General features: G+C 50.6%; 1 protein-coding gene across 1 annotated transcript in view; it reads right to left on the minus strand.

Moving 5' to 3' along the window:
* The window catches only part of KLHDC3 (kelch domain containing 3), a 35,905-nt gene that overhangs the window by 6,764 nt on the left and 12,876 nt on the right, over positions 1-16,265 (minus strand). Inside the window, 5 exon segments of the mRNA XM_075338929.1 lie at positions 1,971-2,184; positions 3,761-3,832; positions 4,289-4,404; positions 4,469-4,523; positions 4,525-4,634. Of these exon segments, the coding sequence (XP_075195044.1) occupies positions 1,971-2,184; positions 3,761-3,832; positions 4,289-4,404; positions 4,469-4,523; positions 4,525-4,634 (567 nt within the window).

A 16,265-nucleotide genomic window follows, 5' to 3' on the forward strand; every position in this document is an offset into this window, starting at 1 on the left:
TGGTTAATGGTGAAATGATGTGCTTTCCATTTCCAGATTATGGCCCCAGAAGGCCTTACTGGAACCTTCAGTAGTTTATAGAATTTTTTCTGTAAGCAATGTCATCAATATGTTTTGCAACAATAAGGTTGTGAAGGTCATGAGACAGCAGACTGGTTTTACCCACCATGAGATGTTTTTTGTGTGGCACCTTGGTAGTGAGACTTTTTTTTTTCGGCCATCAGTTGACGTAGCTGATACTATTTGTCACGAAGTGGCAAGATAACTTCTGACAGATTTCAGCCGGTGTCAGGACTTTCCAGGGCTTTTTGCTCCTCTCTTTCTTCATGTGTTTAATACATTTTTCCTCTGTCATTTTTCATTATTACACAATTTATGGATGGGCTGTTACAGACATCTGGTGAGAAAGTGATATCAATAGCAGCTTTAGAACTATACTAGCTGTAATACCCGGCATTGCCCAGGATAGTAACTGTGTCTCCCACTCTCCCTGTCTTTCTTTGTCTCTCTCTCTCTATATCCATCTCTTTTTTTTTTTGTCTCTCTCTCCCTCTCCAAGATATTATATTATCTGACGCAGAAGCTTTTTATACTAAGAATGTCCTTGGTTGCCAATAGCAACCAATCACAGCTCCTATTAATGACCTGTATCTCCCAGCTCCATTAACTTTAATGTAGGCAGGTTTTTTGGCAAATAACTAAGGCGCGGGGTTAAATTTTCTCGTCAACACAATCTATGACGTTCCCTGAGTCACATGGGGTGTGTGCAAAATTTTGTGATTGTAAATGCGACAGTGCGGATTTCTTTAGCAGACATACATACACAGCTTTACATATTAGACTAGAAATAGGCTGGATGCTATCGCATCGGGAGTGCGGTGGAATGAACATCGCTCTATGCTTAGTGGTGCTGACAGGAGCAGTGGACATGTGTCACACTATATGCGCTTTCCAACATATCTGTTGTATGTCATCCCTCCGCATTTGTGTATTGTAGGTGTTGCGTCATTTGACCTCTTTCACCCCGTGCACTGTCTCTTCCTTGTTGTGTGCTGTGCACTGTCTCTTCCTTGTTGTGTGCTGTGCACTGTCTCTTCCTTGTTGTGTGCTGTGCACTGTCTCTTCCTTGTTGTGTGCTGTGCACTGTCTCTTCCTTGTTGTGTGCTGTGCACTGTCTCTTCCTTGTTGTGTGCTGTGTATTGGCTCATAAGTGAGAGTATCTGAGGCCAGACTCCAGGGCTTCCACCATCACTTTCTCCCGGCCGTGTGACTGCGGGCGCGGAGGGCCCTGGAGTGACCTTAGTTAACCTTAGTCATGGCATTAAGCTGACTCGGGAGCTCTCCCTCTCCAAGAGGTTGTAGCAGATCATGGCCTGCTCTGGATTATCCATTTTTTGGGCTAATTAAACCTGTTAAAGGCGGTGTGTATTTTTATTGTAAATAAACATAATGTGTATGTTTTTTTTTCTCTCTCTCGTCAGTGCCGCCATGTCCCGCCAGTGCCGCCATCTACAGTCAGTGCCACCATGTCTCTGAAGGCATGGCAATGTCAGGCAATGGCGGACATACCTGGCCACGCCTCCTTACCGCTCCGTGACATCGCAAATGTGTAATTTAAAACACCAACACCTCATTATACCCGGATGTGGCATGGGTAGCACAATGTTAGACTGGGAACAGAATTGTGCTTAGCCCACAATTTGGGTCCCGCCTGCACTGTTGTCCCTGGTAACCATGGCTATGATGTGGGCTCAAACTGTGGCTGCGCAACTGACAGTGCCGCAGTGCATTGTGGGATATGGTTACATCGGCAGGTGGCAATTATGAAGGTAGATTTACTTAGAAAATTGGTGATGTGTTGAATACTTATTTCACCCACTGTATATCCTCTCCCCCATCCATATACACCCGCCCATTGTAGCCCCCACCCCCACCGCTTATACCACGCATCACATACACCCCTCACTCACAGGCAGAGTGGCTGCGCCTCCCCTCCGGCGGGGGCGAGCACTGTGGGGCATCTAGCCAAGTCTCTGTCAGTAAGTCAAATGCTCGGATTCGGTTGCAGTAGATTTCATTGTTTGAGTGGTGCTGTCCGGACCGATCTGCGCGGCCACCAAACACAAACATCTTACTCCCGATAACTGTGGCGGAGTGGAAATCCCTCCAGCGAGCCGGCACACCCTGCAGACAGAGGAGAGCATGGCATCACTGCTGCTTTGTTGAAGGAAAAAACACATAGGAGCCTTTACTGCCAAGCCTATTGTCACGCTGCCGGGTATGACAAGCGTGGCACGTGCGTTCAGACCTACGGATGTCTGACACACAACCAGAAATTCAACAAACCATACAACAGGTGGGGAGGGAGGGGGGGGGGGGTGGGAGGACACCGGGGACAATATAACAACGGTGGGGCCTAGCTCTAGTGAGGGGGTTAAAAGGGACACCACCTGCTCTCACCTGCAGCTGTCACTACCCTCCTAGTCTCCTAGTAAGGCCTTATACAGTCTCAACTGTCACCAAACAGAAACCTGTGAAGACCCTGTAGTGGCCCTGGCTAGTGCGTTGGCAGGTGGGAGTCACTAGCCCCACCGCTGCTCTAACATGACAAAGGGGAAGGTAAGACTAAAAAAAAAAAAAAAAAGGATAAAGTCCAACTTCAGGAAAAAGCCTTCACAGGTCCTTCTACCAAAGCGGCAAGGGAACAAATAAATTTGTATCTTCAGCAAGGAATGCTTGGTAACACCTGTACTTAAACCTGAAGGGGCGTGGCTACAAAACAACTGGAGCTGAAACACTCAGCTGGGAACTGCTGGCAACAATACTGGCATTCACTCCTGATGTACTGAAGAAAATGAAATGTGTAAATGTAGAGTCCAAGATGGAAATGAGGGATCCGTCAAAAAATAGAGGGCCGTGACACCTATTAGACAGCTGTTACCTACCCCACCTTTTAGCCTCACCGTCACCCCCCCCGGGCCTCGCTCTTTGCTCGAACCATGCCTAGCAGCCGTCTCCCTAGCCATCCCTTCACCATACTAGCCACCGCCCCCCCATCCCTTCGCTGTCCTAGCTGCACCGTCTCTCCCCCTCTTCTCCAGGCCTCGACACCTTCTCCCTCACCTCCCCTCTGGGCCTCGCCCTCCTAGCCACCGTGTTCGTCCCCGTCCCAGCCGCCACCTTCCCCTCCGGGAGTCGCCGTCCCCGCCACCGCATTCCCCTCCAGGCGTCGCCATTCCAGCCGCCACATTCCCCTCCAGGCGTCGCTGTCTCAGCCGCTGCCTTTCCCTATGGGCGTCGCCATTCCAGCCGCCGCATTCCCCTCCGGGAGTCGCTGTCCCAGCCGCTGCATTCCCCTCCAGGCGTCGCCATTCCAGCCGCCACATTTCCCTCCAGGCGTCGCCATCTCAGCCGCTGCCTTCCCCTCCAGGCTTCGCTTTAGTCTCCCCCCTCGCCGTCCTAGCTGCCGTCGTCTCTCCCCCTCCCCTCCTGCCTCGCCGTTCTTGCTGGCGCCGTCTCCCCCCTATCCCTCCATGCCTCACCTTTCTAGCTGCGGTCTCCCCCTACCCCTCCATGCCTCACCTTTCTAGCTGCTGTCTCCCCCCTACCCCTCCATGCCTCACCGTTCTAGCTGCCGTCTCCCCCTCCTCCAGGCCTTGCTGTATTAGCCGTTGTCCCCCCCCACCACCACCCCAGGCCTCGCTGTTCTAACCACTGCCAGAGTATAGTGGAAGGGAGGGCACAGGTGCCAGATACTCACTTTGGCTCTCACCAGAGACCAGATCATCGATTTGGAGTCGAGTTTGTGGATCTCATCAGAGAAGCAGTCAGCCTGTGAAGTAAAGCAGAAGACTTCAGAGAAAAGTCCTGCCCACCACGTCCTGCTCAGAAAACAAAGCGGCCGATTGACCGCCCTCCCTCCGGCCCCTCATGGCTAAAGATTGTGAAAACGCCTAGAACTATTTCAGTCCTGAGCTGTAATCAGGTGCCCGCCACCTTCTGTACAATGCCCACTACCACCTTATGAACACCCATGCCAGGCTGGAAGGATCTACAGAGCTTCAGAGATGGGATTAGGCCACACCCCAAAATGTGATATCAGTGCAATGCATCATGGGACATGTAGTTATCAGAGCCGCTGCCGGGCCCTTGGTGACAATCTATGGTTGACACAGAATTATAGGAGTCCAGTTAGAATGTGCATAAGATGGAGGAAGGGAGATTCCAGAAGTCCACTGTAGCATCCCCCAAAGCTTAGATAGCCCCCCTCAATACACAAGAGTCTCACCAGCTGCTCAAATCCCCCAAAGATATACATGGTCCTGTCCAGCACGCAGGCGGAGTGCCCGTCCCGAGCCCCAGGGATGTGACCACTCACAGCGGGAGTTGTCCATTGCTCCGAGCCTGTAACAAGAGCGAGGGTCAGGAATGGGCAGCGAGGAGGGAATGTTCTGAGGAAGAGTATCACCTGTGTGGAAGACGTAGAGGACATTACACGCTCCCTCAGTGTCGTTACGGCCCCCCCCAGATGTAGATGAGGTCATCGATGAGAACAGCCGTGTGCCCATATCTCATGTAGGGGACCCTGGACAGGGAGCAGCCGGCCGGTGGGAGCCTCCGCCAGCGGAGAGACACTGCAAGAAGAGAAACCAGATGTCTGCCTGTGGCCAAGAGCACATTGAGGTCCCCTTCAGGCATTGGACGCACCCAGAGAAGATCCCTCACCCCTGCACATGGGGCGCACCTAGAGAAGCCTCCCTAATCTCAACCCCACACATGGGGTGAACCCAGAGAATCCCGACCATACCCCCAAACATGGGGCACACCCAGAGAAGCTTCCCGACCCTCACCCCCGACACATGGGGCGATCCCAGAGAAGCCTCCCGACCCTCACCCCCGACACATGGGACGATCCCAGAGAAGCCTCCCGACCCTCACCCCCGACACATGGGGCGATCCCAGAGAAGCCTCCCGACCCTCAACCCCCCCCACATGGGGCGCACCCGGAGAAGCCTCCCGATCCTCACCCCCCCACATGGGGCGCACCCAGAAAAGCCTCCCGAATCTCACCCCCCCACACATGGGGCAATCCCAGAGAAGCCTCCCGACCCTCACCCCCCCACATGGGGCGCACCCAGAGAAGCCTCCCGACCCTCACCCCCCCACATGAGGCGCACCCAGAGAAGCCTCCCGACCCTCACATGGGGCGCACCCAGAGAAGCTTCCCGACCCTCACCCCCCCACATGGGGCGCACCCAGAGAAGCCTCCCGAATCTCACCCCCCCACATGGGGCGCACCCAGAGAAGCCTCCCGACCCTCACCCCCCCACATGGGGTGCACCCAGAGAAGCCTCCCGACCCTCACCCCCCCACATGGGGCGCACCCAGAGAAGCCTCCCGACCCTCACCCCCCCTACATGGGGCGCACCCAGAGAAGCCTCCCGAATCTCACCCACCCCCACAGGGGGCGCACCCAGAGAAGGCTCCCGAATCTCACCCCCCCCACATGGGGCGCACCCAGAGAAGCCTCCCGAATCTCACCCCCGACACATGGGGCGATCCCAGAGAAGCCTCCCGACCCTCAGCCCCCCAAATGGGGCGCACAATGAGAATACAAAATGGACATACAGTAGTGCAGACAATGACAGCCTCTAAAAACATTTAAAAAGCCATACATATGGCACAAACAAAGGTAACCCACTCACTAAAGATGTATAAGGAACAATTCCATGTAGAAAAAAGTGTGCAAGAGTCCACTTAGGCGGAAATGCCTCCAAAACGCAAATAGGCAATAGACCAACTGGGTCCCAGGTCACGCTGAGAGGAATACAACTGAATACATAGAATATATAGAATACTAGCTGTACTGCCCGGCTTCGCCCGGGTTAATAACCGCTGTTAACAAAATAGAATGTATTAGCAAAAATGTATTGTGCACACAAACACCACAGAACAAATAGACAGACATGTAATTATTAAATTGTTGCCTATATTAACCAATCAGAGCTCAGATTAATTAACTGTAGCAAAATAGAAGCTAAGCTGTGATTGGTTGCTATTGGCAGCCTGATAAATCTCCAGGCAACAGAAAACCCTCCCCCTGACAGTATATATTAGCTCACACATACACATATAGACAGGTCATGTGACTGACAGCTGCCGGATTTCCTATGTGGTACATTTGTTGTTCTTGTAGTTTGGCTGCTTATTGATCAGATTATTATTTGTGAAGGATAAAACCAGACTTGTGTGTGTTTAGGGGGATTATGTGGTGAGGTTGGTGTATGTGTGGTGAGATGTGTGCTGAGGGTGGTATATGTACCAGACTTGTGTGTGTTTAGGGTGATTATGTGGCGAGGTTGGTGTGTGTGTGGTGAGATGTGTGCTGAGGGTGGTATATGTACCAGACTTGTGTGTGTTTAGGGCGATTATGTGGAGAGGTTGGTGTATGTGTGGTGAGATGTGTGCTGAGGGGGGTATATGTACCAGACTTGTGTGTGTTTAGGGTGATTATGTGGTGAGGTTGGTGTATGTGTGGTGAGATGTGTGCTGAGGGTGGTATATGTACCAGACTTGTGTGTGTTTAGGGCGATTATGTGGTGAGGTTGGTGTGTGTGTGGTGAGATGTGTGCTGAGGGTGGTATATGTACCAGACTTGTGTGTGTTTAGGGGGATTATGTGGTGAGGTTGGTGCATGTGTGGTGAGATGTGTGCTGAGGGGGGTATATGTACCAGACTTGTGTGTGTTTAGGGCGATTATGTGGAGAGGTTGGTGTATGTGTGGTGAGATGTGTGCTGAGGGTGGTATATGTACCAGACTTGTGTGTGTTTAGGGCGATTATGTGGTGAGGTTGGTGTGTGTGTGGTGAGATGTGTGCTGAGGGTGGTATATGTACCAGACTTGTGTGTGTTTAGGGTGATTATGTGGAGAGGTTGGTGTATGTGTGGTGAGATGTGTGCTGAGGGTGGTATATGTACCAGACTTGTGTGTGTTTTAGGGTGATTATGTGGTGAGGTTGGTGTATGTGTGGTGAGATGTGTGCTGAGGGTGGTATATGTACCAGACTTGTGTGTGTTTAGGGTGATTATGTGGCGAGGTTGGTGTGTGTATGTGTGGTGAGATGTGTGCTGAGGGTGGTATATGTACCAGACTTGTGTGTGTTTAGGGTGATTATGTGGCGAGGTTGGTGTGTGTATGTGTGGTGAGATGTGTGCTGAGGGTGGTATATGTACCAGACTTGTGTATGTTTAGGGCGATTATGTGGTGAGGTTGGTGTATGTGTGGTGAGATGTGTGCTGAGGGGGGTATATGTACCAGACTTGTGTGTGTTTAGGGGGATTATGTGGCGAGGTTGGTGTATGTGTGGTGAGATGTGTGCTGAGGGGGGTATATGTACCAGACTTGTGTGTGTTTAGGGTGATTATGTGGCGAGGTTGGTGTATGTGTGGTGAGATGTGTGCTGAGGGTGGTATATGTACCAGACTTGTGTGTGTTTAGGGTGATTATGTGGCGAGGTTGGTGTATGTGTGGTGAGATGTGTGCTGAGGGGGGTATATGTACCAGACTTGTGTGTGTTTAGGGTGATTATGTGGTGAGGTTGGTGTATGTGTGGTGAGATGTGTGCTGAGGGGGGTATATGTACCAGACTTGTGTGTGTTTAGGGCGATTATGTGGTGAGGTTGGTGTATGTGTGGTGAGATGTGTGCTGAGGGTGGTATATGTACCAGACTTGTGTGTGTTTAGGGCGATTATGTGGTGAGGTTGGTGTATGTGTGGTGAGATGTGTGCTGAGGGTGGTATATGTACCAGACTTGTGTGTGTTTAGGGCGATTATGTGGTGAGGTTGGTTTATGTGTGGTGAGATGTGTGCTGAGGGGGGTATATGTACCAGACTTGTGTGTGTTTAGGGCGATTATGTGGTGAGGTTGGTGTATGTGTGGTGAGATGTGTGCTGAGGGTGGTATATGTACCAGACTTGTGTGTGTTTAGGGCGATTATGTGGAGAGGTTGGTGTATGTGTGGTGAGATGTGTGCTGAGGGTGGTATATGTACCAGACTTGTGTGTGTTTTAGGGTGATTATGTGGTGAGGTTGGTGTATGTGTGGTGAGATGTGTGCTGAGGGTGGTATATGTACCAGACTTGTGTGTGTTTAGGGTGATTATGTGGCGAGGTTGGTGTGTGTATGTGTGGTGAGATGTGTGCTGAGGGTGGTATATGTACCAGACTTGTGTGTGTTTAGGGTGATTATGTGGCGAGGTTGGTGTGTGTATGTGTGGTGAGATGTGTGCTGAGGGTGGTATATGTACCAGACTTGTGTATGTTTAGGGCGATTATGTGGTGAGGTTGGTGTATGTGTGGTGAGATGTGTGCTGAGGGGGGTATATGTACCAGACTTGTGTGTGTTTAGGGGGATTATGTGGCGAGGTTGGTGTATGTGTGGTGAGATGTGTGCTGAGGGGGGTATATGTACCAGACTTGTGTGTGTTTAGGGTGATTATGTGGCGAGGTTGGTGTATGTGTGGTGAGATGTGTGCTGAGGGTGGTATATGTACCAGACTTGTGTGTGTTTAGGGTGATTATGTGGCGAGGTTGGTGTATGTGTGGTGAGATGTGTGCTGAGGGGGGTATATGTACCAGACTTGTGTGTGTTTAGGGTGATTATGTGGTGAGGTTGGTGTATGTGTGGTGAGATGTGTGCTGAGGGGGGTATATGTACCAGACTTGTGTGTGTTTAGGGCGATTATGTGGTGAGGTTGGTGTATGTGTGGTGAGATGTGTGCTGAGGGTGGTATATATACCAGACTTGTGTGTGTTTAGGGCGATTATGTGGTGAGGTTGGTGTATGTGTGGTGAGATGTGTGCTGAGGGTGGTATATGTACCAGACTTGTGTGTGTTTAGGGCGATTATGTGGTGAGGTTGGTTTATGTGTGGTGAGATGTGTGCTGAGGGGGGTATATGTACCAGACTTGTGTGTGTTTAGGGCGATTATGTGGTGAGGTTGGTGTATGTGTGGTGAGATGTGTGCTGAGGGTGATATATGTACCAGACTTGTGTGTGTTTAGGGTGATTATGTGGTGAGGTTGGTGTGTGTGTGGTGAGATGTGTGCTGAGGGTGGTATATGTACCAGACTTGTGTGTGTTTAGGGTGATTATGTGGTGAGGTTGGTGTGTGTGTGGTGAGATGTGTGCTGAGGGTGGTATATGTACCAGACTTGTGTGTGTTTAGGGTGATTATGTGGTGAGGTTGGTGTATGTGTGGTGAGATGTGTGCTGAGGGTGGTATATGTACCAGACTTGTGTGTGTTTAGGGCGATTATGTGGTGAGGTTGGTGTATGTGTGGTGAAATGTGTGCTGAGGGTGGTATATGTACCAGACTTGTGTGTGTTTAGGGGGATTATGTGGCGAGGTTGGTGTATGTGTGGTGAGATGTGTGCTGAGGGTGGTATATGTACCAGACTTGTGTGTGTTTAGGGCGATTATGTGGTGAGGTTGGTGTATGTGTGGTGAAATGTGTGCTGAGGGTGGTATATGTACCAGACTTGTGTGTGTTTAGGGGGATTATGTGGTGAGGTTGGTGTATGTGTGGTGAGATGTGTGCTGAGGGTGGTATATGTACCAGACTTGTGTGTGTTTAGGGGGATTATGTGGCGAGGTTGGTGTATGTGTGGTGAGATGTGTGCTGAGGGTGGTAGATGTGTTCAAGCACGTGGTAGTGTGTGGCACATTGTGTGTGTGTGTGTTCATATTCCCGAGTGTGGTGAGTATCCCATGTCGGGGCCCCACCTTAGTAACTGTACGGTATATACTCTTTGGCGAAATCGCTCTCATTCTTTAAGTCCCCCTTGTTCACATCTGGCAGCTGTCAATTTGCCCCCAACACTTTTTGTTTCACTTTTTCCCCATTATGTAGATAGGGGCAAAATTGATTGGTAAATTGGAACGCGCGGGGTTAAAATTTTGCCTCACAACATAGCACCCGGCGCTGCCCGGGATAGTTACTGTCTCTCTGTCTCAGTCACTCTCCCCATCAGTCACTTTCCCTCTTTCCCTGTCAGTCTCTTTCCCCGTCAGTCTCTTTCCCCGTCAGTCTCTTTCCCCGTCAGTCTCTTTCCCCGTCAGTCTCTTTCCCCGTCAGTCTCTTTCCCCGTCAGTCTCTTTCCCCGTCAGTCTCTTTCCCCGTCAGTCTCTTTCCCCGTCAGTCTCTTTCCCCGTCAGTCTCTTTCCCCGTCAGTCTCTTTCCCCGTCAGTCTCTTTCCCCGTCAGTCTCTTTCCCCGTCAGTCTCTTTCCCCGTCAGTCTCTTTCCCCGTCAGTCTCTTTCCCCGTCAGTCTCTTTCCCCGTCAGTCTCTTTCCCCGTCAGTCTCTTTCCCCGTCAGTCTCTTTCCCCGTCAGTCTCTTTCCCCGTCAGTCTCTTTCCCCGTCAGTCTCTTTCCCTGTCAGTCTCTTTCCCTGTCAGTCTCTTTCCCTGTCAGTCTGTCTCTTACACTGTCTATGTCTGTTTCTTACTCTGTCTGTGTCTGCCTCTTTCCCTGGCTGCATTGTGACACGCCAACATTCCATATAAGGGCGTGGCTGCGCATTCTTCTGAAGTTCTGGCTGCACTGTGACTCCCAGCTCCATTCGCTTTAATGGAGGCAGGTTTTTTGGCGATTAACTGTAAAGCGTGGGGTTAAAATTTCTTCTCGAAACATCGCCTATCACGCTCTCGAGGTCCATACGTGTGAGTGTGCAAACTTTTGTGGCTGTAGCTGCGACGGTGCGGATGCCAATCCCGGACATATACACACACACACACACACACACACACACACACACACACACACATTCAGCTTTATATATTAGATGAACAAGGAGTTACCCTACTCTGGAAAAATCACCTCCAAAATGGGCTTGCAGCTCACCATGAATAATGATTGCTGAAGAGCCTGGGATAATACCCAGGTAAAACCCCTGAGGAGTGCGAGCAGCAGCCCGGGAATCCTTAAGGAGGCCGCGTGAGGGCCGAGGACCTGCCCTGGGTCCCAGTTGGTCTATTGCCTATTTGCGTTTTGGAGGCATTTCCGCCTAAGTGGACTCTTGCAGTTTTTTCTACATGGAGTTGTTCCGTATACATGAGCAGTGAGACTATGGATTCTTTACTGTACGAGCAGTGAGACTATGGAACTCTCTGCCGCATGATGTTGTAATGAGGGAATCACTACTAACATTTAAGCAGAGCCTGGACGCCTTTCCTGAAAAATGTAATATTACCAGTTATGTATATTAGATTTTATGACAGGGTGTTGATCCAGGGAACTAGTCTGATGCCGGATGTGGACGAAGGAAGGACATTTTTTCCCCATTGGAACTTGTTTGCCACATTGGGGTTTTTTTTGCCTTCCTCTGGATCAACATGTTAGGCTACGGGGTGAACTAGATGGACTTAGAGTCTCCCTTCAACCTTAAATACTATGATACTATGATACTATGATACATGCTTAGTGAGTGGGTTACCTTTGTTTGGGCCATATACTGTATATGGCTTCATAAATGTTTTTAGAGGCTGTCATTGCCTGCACTATGTGCATTATCTATTATGTCATTGCCTGCACTATGTGCATTATCTATTATGTTATTGCCTGCGCTATGTGCATTATCTATTATGTCATTGCCTGCGCTATGTGCATTATCTATTATGTCATTGCCTGCGCTATGTGCATTATCTATTATGTCATTGTCTGCGCTATGTGCATTATCTATTATGTCATTGTCTGCGCTATGTGCATTATCTATTATGTCATTGTCTGCGCTATGTGCATTATCTATTATGTCATTGCCTGCGCTATGTGCATTATCTATTATGTCATTGCCTGCGCTATGTGCATTATCTATTATGTCATTGCCTGCGCTATGTGCATTATCTATTATGTCATTGCCTGCGCTATGTGCATTATCTATTATGTCATTGCCTGCGCTATGTGCATTATCTATTATGTCATTGCCTGCGCTATGTGCATTATCTATTATGTCATTGCCTGCTCTATGTGCATTATCTATTATGTCATTGCCTGCACTATGTGCATTATCTATTATGTCATTGCCTGCGCTATGTGCATTATCTATTATGTCATTGCCTGCGCTATGTGCATTATCTATTATGTCATTGCCTGCGCTATGTGCATTATCTATTATGTCATTGCCTGCGCTATGTGCATTATCTATTATGTCATTGCCTGCACTATGTGCATTATCTATTATGTCATTGCCTGCGCTATGTGCATTATCTATTATGTCATTGTCTGCTCTATGTGCATTATCTATTATGTCATTGCCTGCTCTATGTGCATTATCTATTATGTCATTGCCTGCTCTATGTGCATTATCTATTATGTCATTGCCTGCGCTATGTGCATTATCTATTATGTCATTGCCTGCGCTATGTGCATTATCTATTATGTCATTGTCTGCGCTATGTGCATTATCTATTATGTCATTGCCTGCGCTATGTGCATTATCTAATATGTCATTGCCTGCTCTATGTGCATTATCTATTATGTCATTGCCTGCGCTATGTGCATTATCTAATATGTCATTGCCTGCTCTATGTGCATTATCTATTATGTCATTGCCTGCGCTATGTGCATTATCTATTATGTCATTGCCTGCTCTATGTGCATTATCTATTATGTCATTGTCTGCTCTATGTGCATTATCTATTATGTCATTGCCTGCGCTATGTGCATTATCTATTATGTCATTGCCTGCTCTATGTGCATTATCTATTATGTCATTGCCTGCTCTATGTGCATTATCTATTATGTCATTGCCTGCACTATGTGCATTATCTATTATGTCATTGCCTGCGCTATGTGCATTATCCATTATGTCATTGCCTGCTCTATGTGCATTATCTATTATGTCATTGTCTGCTCTATGTGCATTATCTATTATGTCATTGTCTGCTCTATGTGCATTATCTATTATGTCATTGCCTGCGCTATGTGCATTATCTATTATGTCATTGCCTGCGCTATGTGCATTATCTATTATGTCATTGCCTGCGCTATGTGCATTATCTATTATGTCATTGCCTGCGCTATGTGCATTATCTATTATGTCATTGCCTGCGCTATGTGCATTATCTATTATGTCATTGCCTGCACTATGTGCATTATCTATTATGTCATTGTCTGCTCTATGTGCATTATCTATTATGTCATTGCCTGCTCTATGTGCATTATCTATTATGTCATTGCCTGCTCTATGTGCATTATCTATTATGTCATTGCCTGCTCTATGTGCATTATCTATTATGTCATTGCCTGCGCTATGTGCATTATCTATTATGTCATTGCCTGCGCTATGTGCATTATCTATTATGTCATTGCCTGCTCTATGTGCATTATCTATTATGTCATTGCCTGCGCTATGTGCATTATCTATTATGTCATTGCCTGCGCTATGTGCATTATTTATTATGTCATTGCCTGCGCTATGTGCATTATCTAATATGTCATTGCCTGCGCTATGTGCATTATCTATTATGTCATTGCCTGCACTATGTGCATTATCTATTATGTCATTGCCTGCTCTATGTGCATTATCTATTATGTCATTGCCTGCTCTATGTGCATTATCTATTATGTCATTGCCTGCGCTATGTGCATTATCTATTATGTCATTGCCTGCGCTATGTGCATTATCTATTATGTCATTGCCTGCACAATGTGCATTATCTATTATGTCATTGCCTGCGCTATGTGCATTATCTATTATGTCATTGCCTGCACTATGTGCATTATCTATTATGTCATTGCCTGCGCTATGTGCATTATCTATTATGTCATTGCCTGCGCTATGTGCATTATCTATTATGTCATTGCCTGCGCTATGTGCATTATCTATTATGTCATTGCCTGCGCTATGTGCATTATCTATTATGTCATTGTCTGCGCTATGTGCATTTTCTATTAGGTGTCATTGTTTGTACTTTGTGTGGTTTCCACACGAGCTCCCCCCCCTCCTCCACATGGGGCGCGCCCACACGAGCTCCCCCCCTCCTCCACATGAGGAGCGCCCACACGAGCTCCCCCCTCCTCCACATGGGGCGCGCCCACACGAGCTCCCCCCTCCTCCACATGGGGCGCGCCCCTCCTCCACATGGGGAGCGCCCACACGAGCTCCCCCCTCCTCCACATGAGGAGCGCCCACACGAGCTCCCCCCCTCCTCCACATGAGGAGCGCCCACACGAGCTCCCCCCCTCCTCCACATGAGGAGCGCCCACACGAGCTCCCCCCTCCTCCACATGGGGCGCGCCCACACGAGCTCCCCCCTCCTCCACATGGGGCGCGCCCACACGAGCTCCCCCCTCCTCCACATGGGGCGCGCCCACACGAGCTCCCCCCTCCTCCACATGGGGCGCGCCCACACGAGCTCCCCCCTCCTCCACATGGGGCGCGCCCACACGAGCTCCCCCCTCCTCCACATGGGGCGCGCCCACACGAGCTCCCCCCTCCTCCACATGGGGCGCGCCCACACGAGCTCCCCCCTCCTCCACATGGGGCGCGCCCACACGAGCTCCCCCCTCCTCCACATGGGGCGCGCCCACACGAGCTCCCCCCTCCTCCACATGGGGCGCGCCCACACGAGCTCCCCCCTCCTCCACATGGGGCGCGCCCACAAGAGCTCCCCCCTCCTCCGCATGGGGCGCGCCCACACGAGCTCCCCCCTCCTCCACACGAGCTCTCCCCTCCTCCGCATGGGGCGCGCCCACACGAGCTCCCCCCTCCTCCACATGGGGCGCGCCCACACGAGCTCCCCCCTCCTCCACATGGGGCGCGCCTGTCGCGGGCAGAGGAGGGGACGCTGCGCTCTCCCACTGCTCGGGTCCGGCTACTGCTGCTGCATCGGCTGCTCGGTGGTGGCTCGAGCGGTGGACCGGATCCCAGGGACTCGAGCGGCGCTCCTCGCCCATGAGTGAAAAGGGTGTTTGATTGTGGGGATTGGATATTGTCCGTGACGCCACCCACGGTTGTGGTGATATTGGTGACACCACCGCTGCTCTAGACGGAGATCCCGGGAGCGGTGACAGGGAGCAGCTTTGTTGTTAGTTCTCCCCTCCGTGGGTAGGGGATTGGTTGTCCCGGGGCCCGGTGATGGGGTAGGGATGAATGGCAGGCGGGTTACGGTGGCCTGGTGAGGTGCAGGGTCGCGGGGGCAGCGCTGTGCCGCACGGCACGGTGGTACTCACTCAGCCAATGATGAGAACACAGTTCTCGGTAAAACACACGGCTGGATGGACGGGTCCCACAGACGGCTGCGGTGTCGTTTCTCCCGGCAGGTTGATGGTGACTGCCTTTCCCTGCACCTGTGTACTGTAAACGGTTCCAATGGGTTCCCACCGGTAATCCGCTCCCCAGCTTGGATGGGAGCTGAAGGAGCCCCTTTTGCCCGCAGGCTCTGGCCCTGGGAACGGTAGCCTTGGCGGTGGCTGTGTTTCCCTCTGGCTGTGTTTCCCTCTCACGGTTGGACTGTTGCCTTCTGTCGGGAGTTGGCTGCTGGGAAACCCAGGAGGTTCCCTTCGCTGACGGATTTGGCAAATTCACGGCGACTCCTAGCCTTGCCGGGGTCCGTAAGCCCCTGCCCCGGCCACTCCTGCAGACGGTCACCACCGTCTGCCAACCTTGCTGTACCACCCGGGCCACACACCCGGACGCTGTCAGATAGTTGCTCCACTACCACACTTTCCTTCCTCCAACTTCACACTCCACAACTAAAAACTGTACTGACTACTTTTCCCGCCTCCAGAACTGTGAACTCCTCGGTGGGCGGGGCCAACCGCCTGGCCCACCCCCCTGGTGTGAATATCAGCCCCTGGAGGAAGGCAACAAGGGTTTGTGTCTGACTTCGGTGTGCCTGACCAGGAGTGTGGGGTGTGTGGGTGTTGTTCTCTGTGGCCCCTGGCTTGTCCAGGGTGCCACATTCCCCCTTAGTAAAATGCAGACCGTCCACGGGCTGCCCGTCCATCACCGGTTTTATTTTCACAAACTGAAAAATAAACGGTAAAACAGTGATTACAATTAAAATAACATCTTCCCACATCGGGAGGTACTCTTACTTTAACGTTGCAAATGGTAACGGCTTCCGCTCTCTCCCACCCAAGCAACCTGGCCCTGATGCTGCCCCTAAGCAAACAGGCAGCACCCCTTGACCCCAGTCCAGCACAAGTTGCCCGAGCGGGTTCTGTCCTTTTCAGGGGACCCACGTCCATGGGGAACCCCTG

Source organism: Anomaloglossus baeobatrachus, chromosome 3 (assembly GCF_048569485.1).
Source record: "Anomaloglossus baeobatrachus isolate aAnoBae1 chromosome 3, aAnoBae1.hap1, whole genome shotgun sequence".
In the NCBI taxonomy this organism is placed as follows: domain Eukaryota; kingdom Metazoa; phylum Chordata; class Amphibia; order Anura; family Aromobatidae; genus Anomaloglossus; species Anomaloglossus baeobatrachus.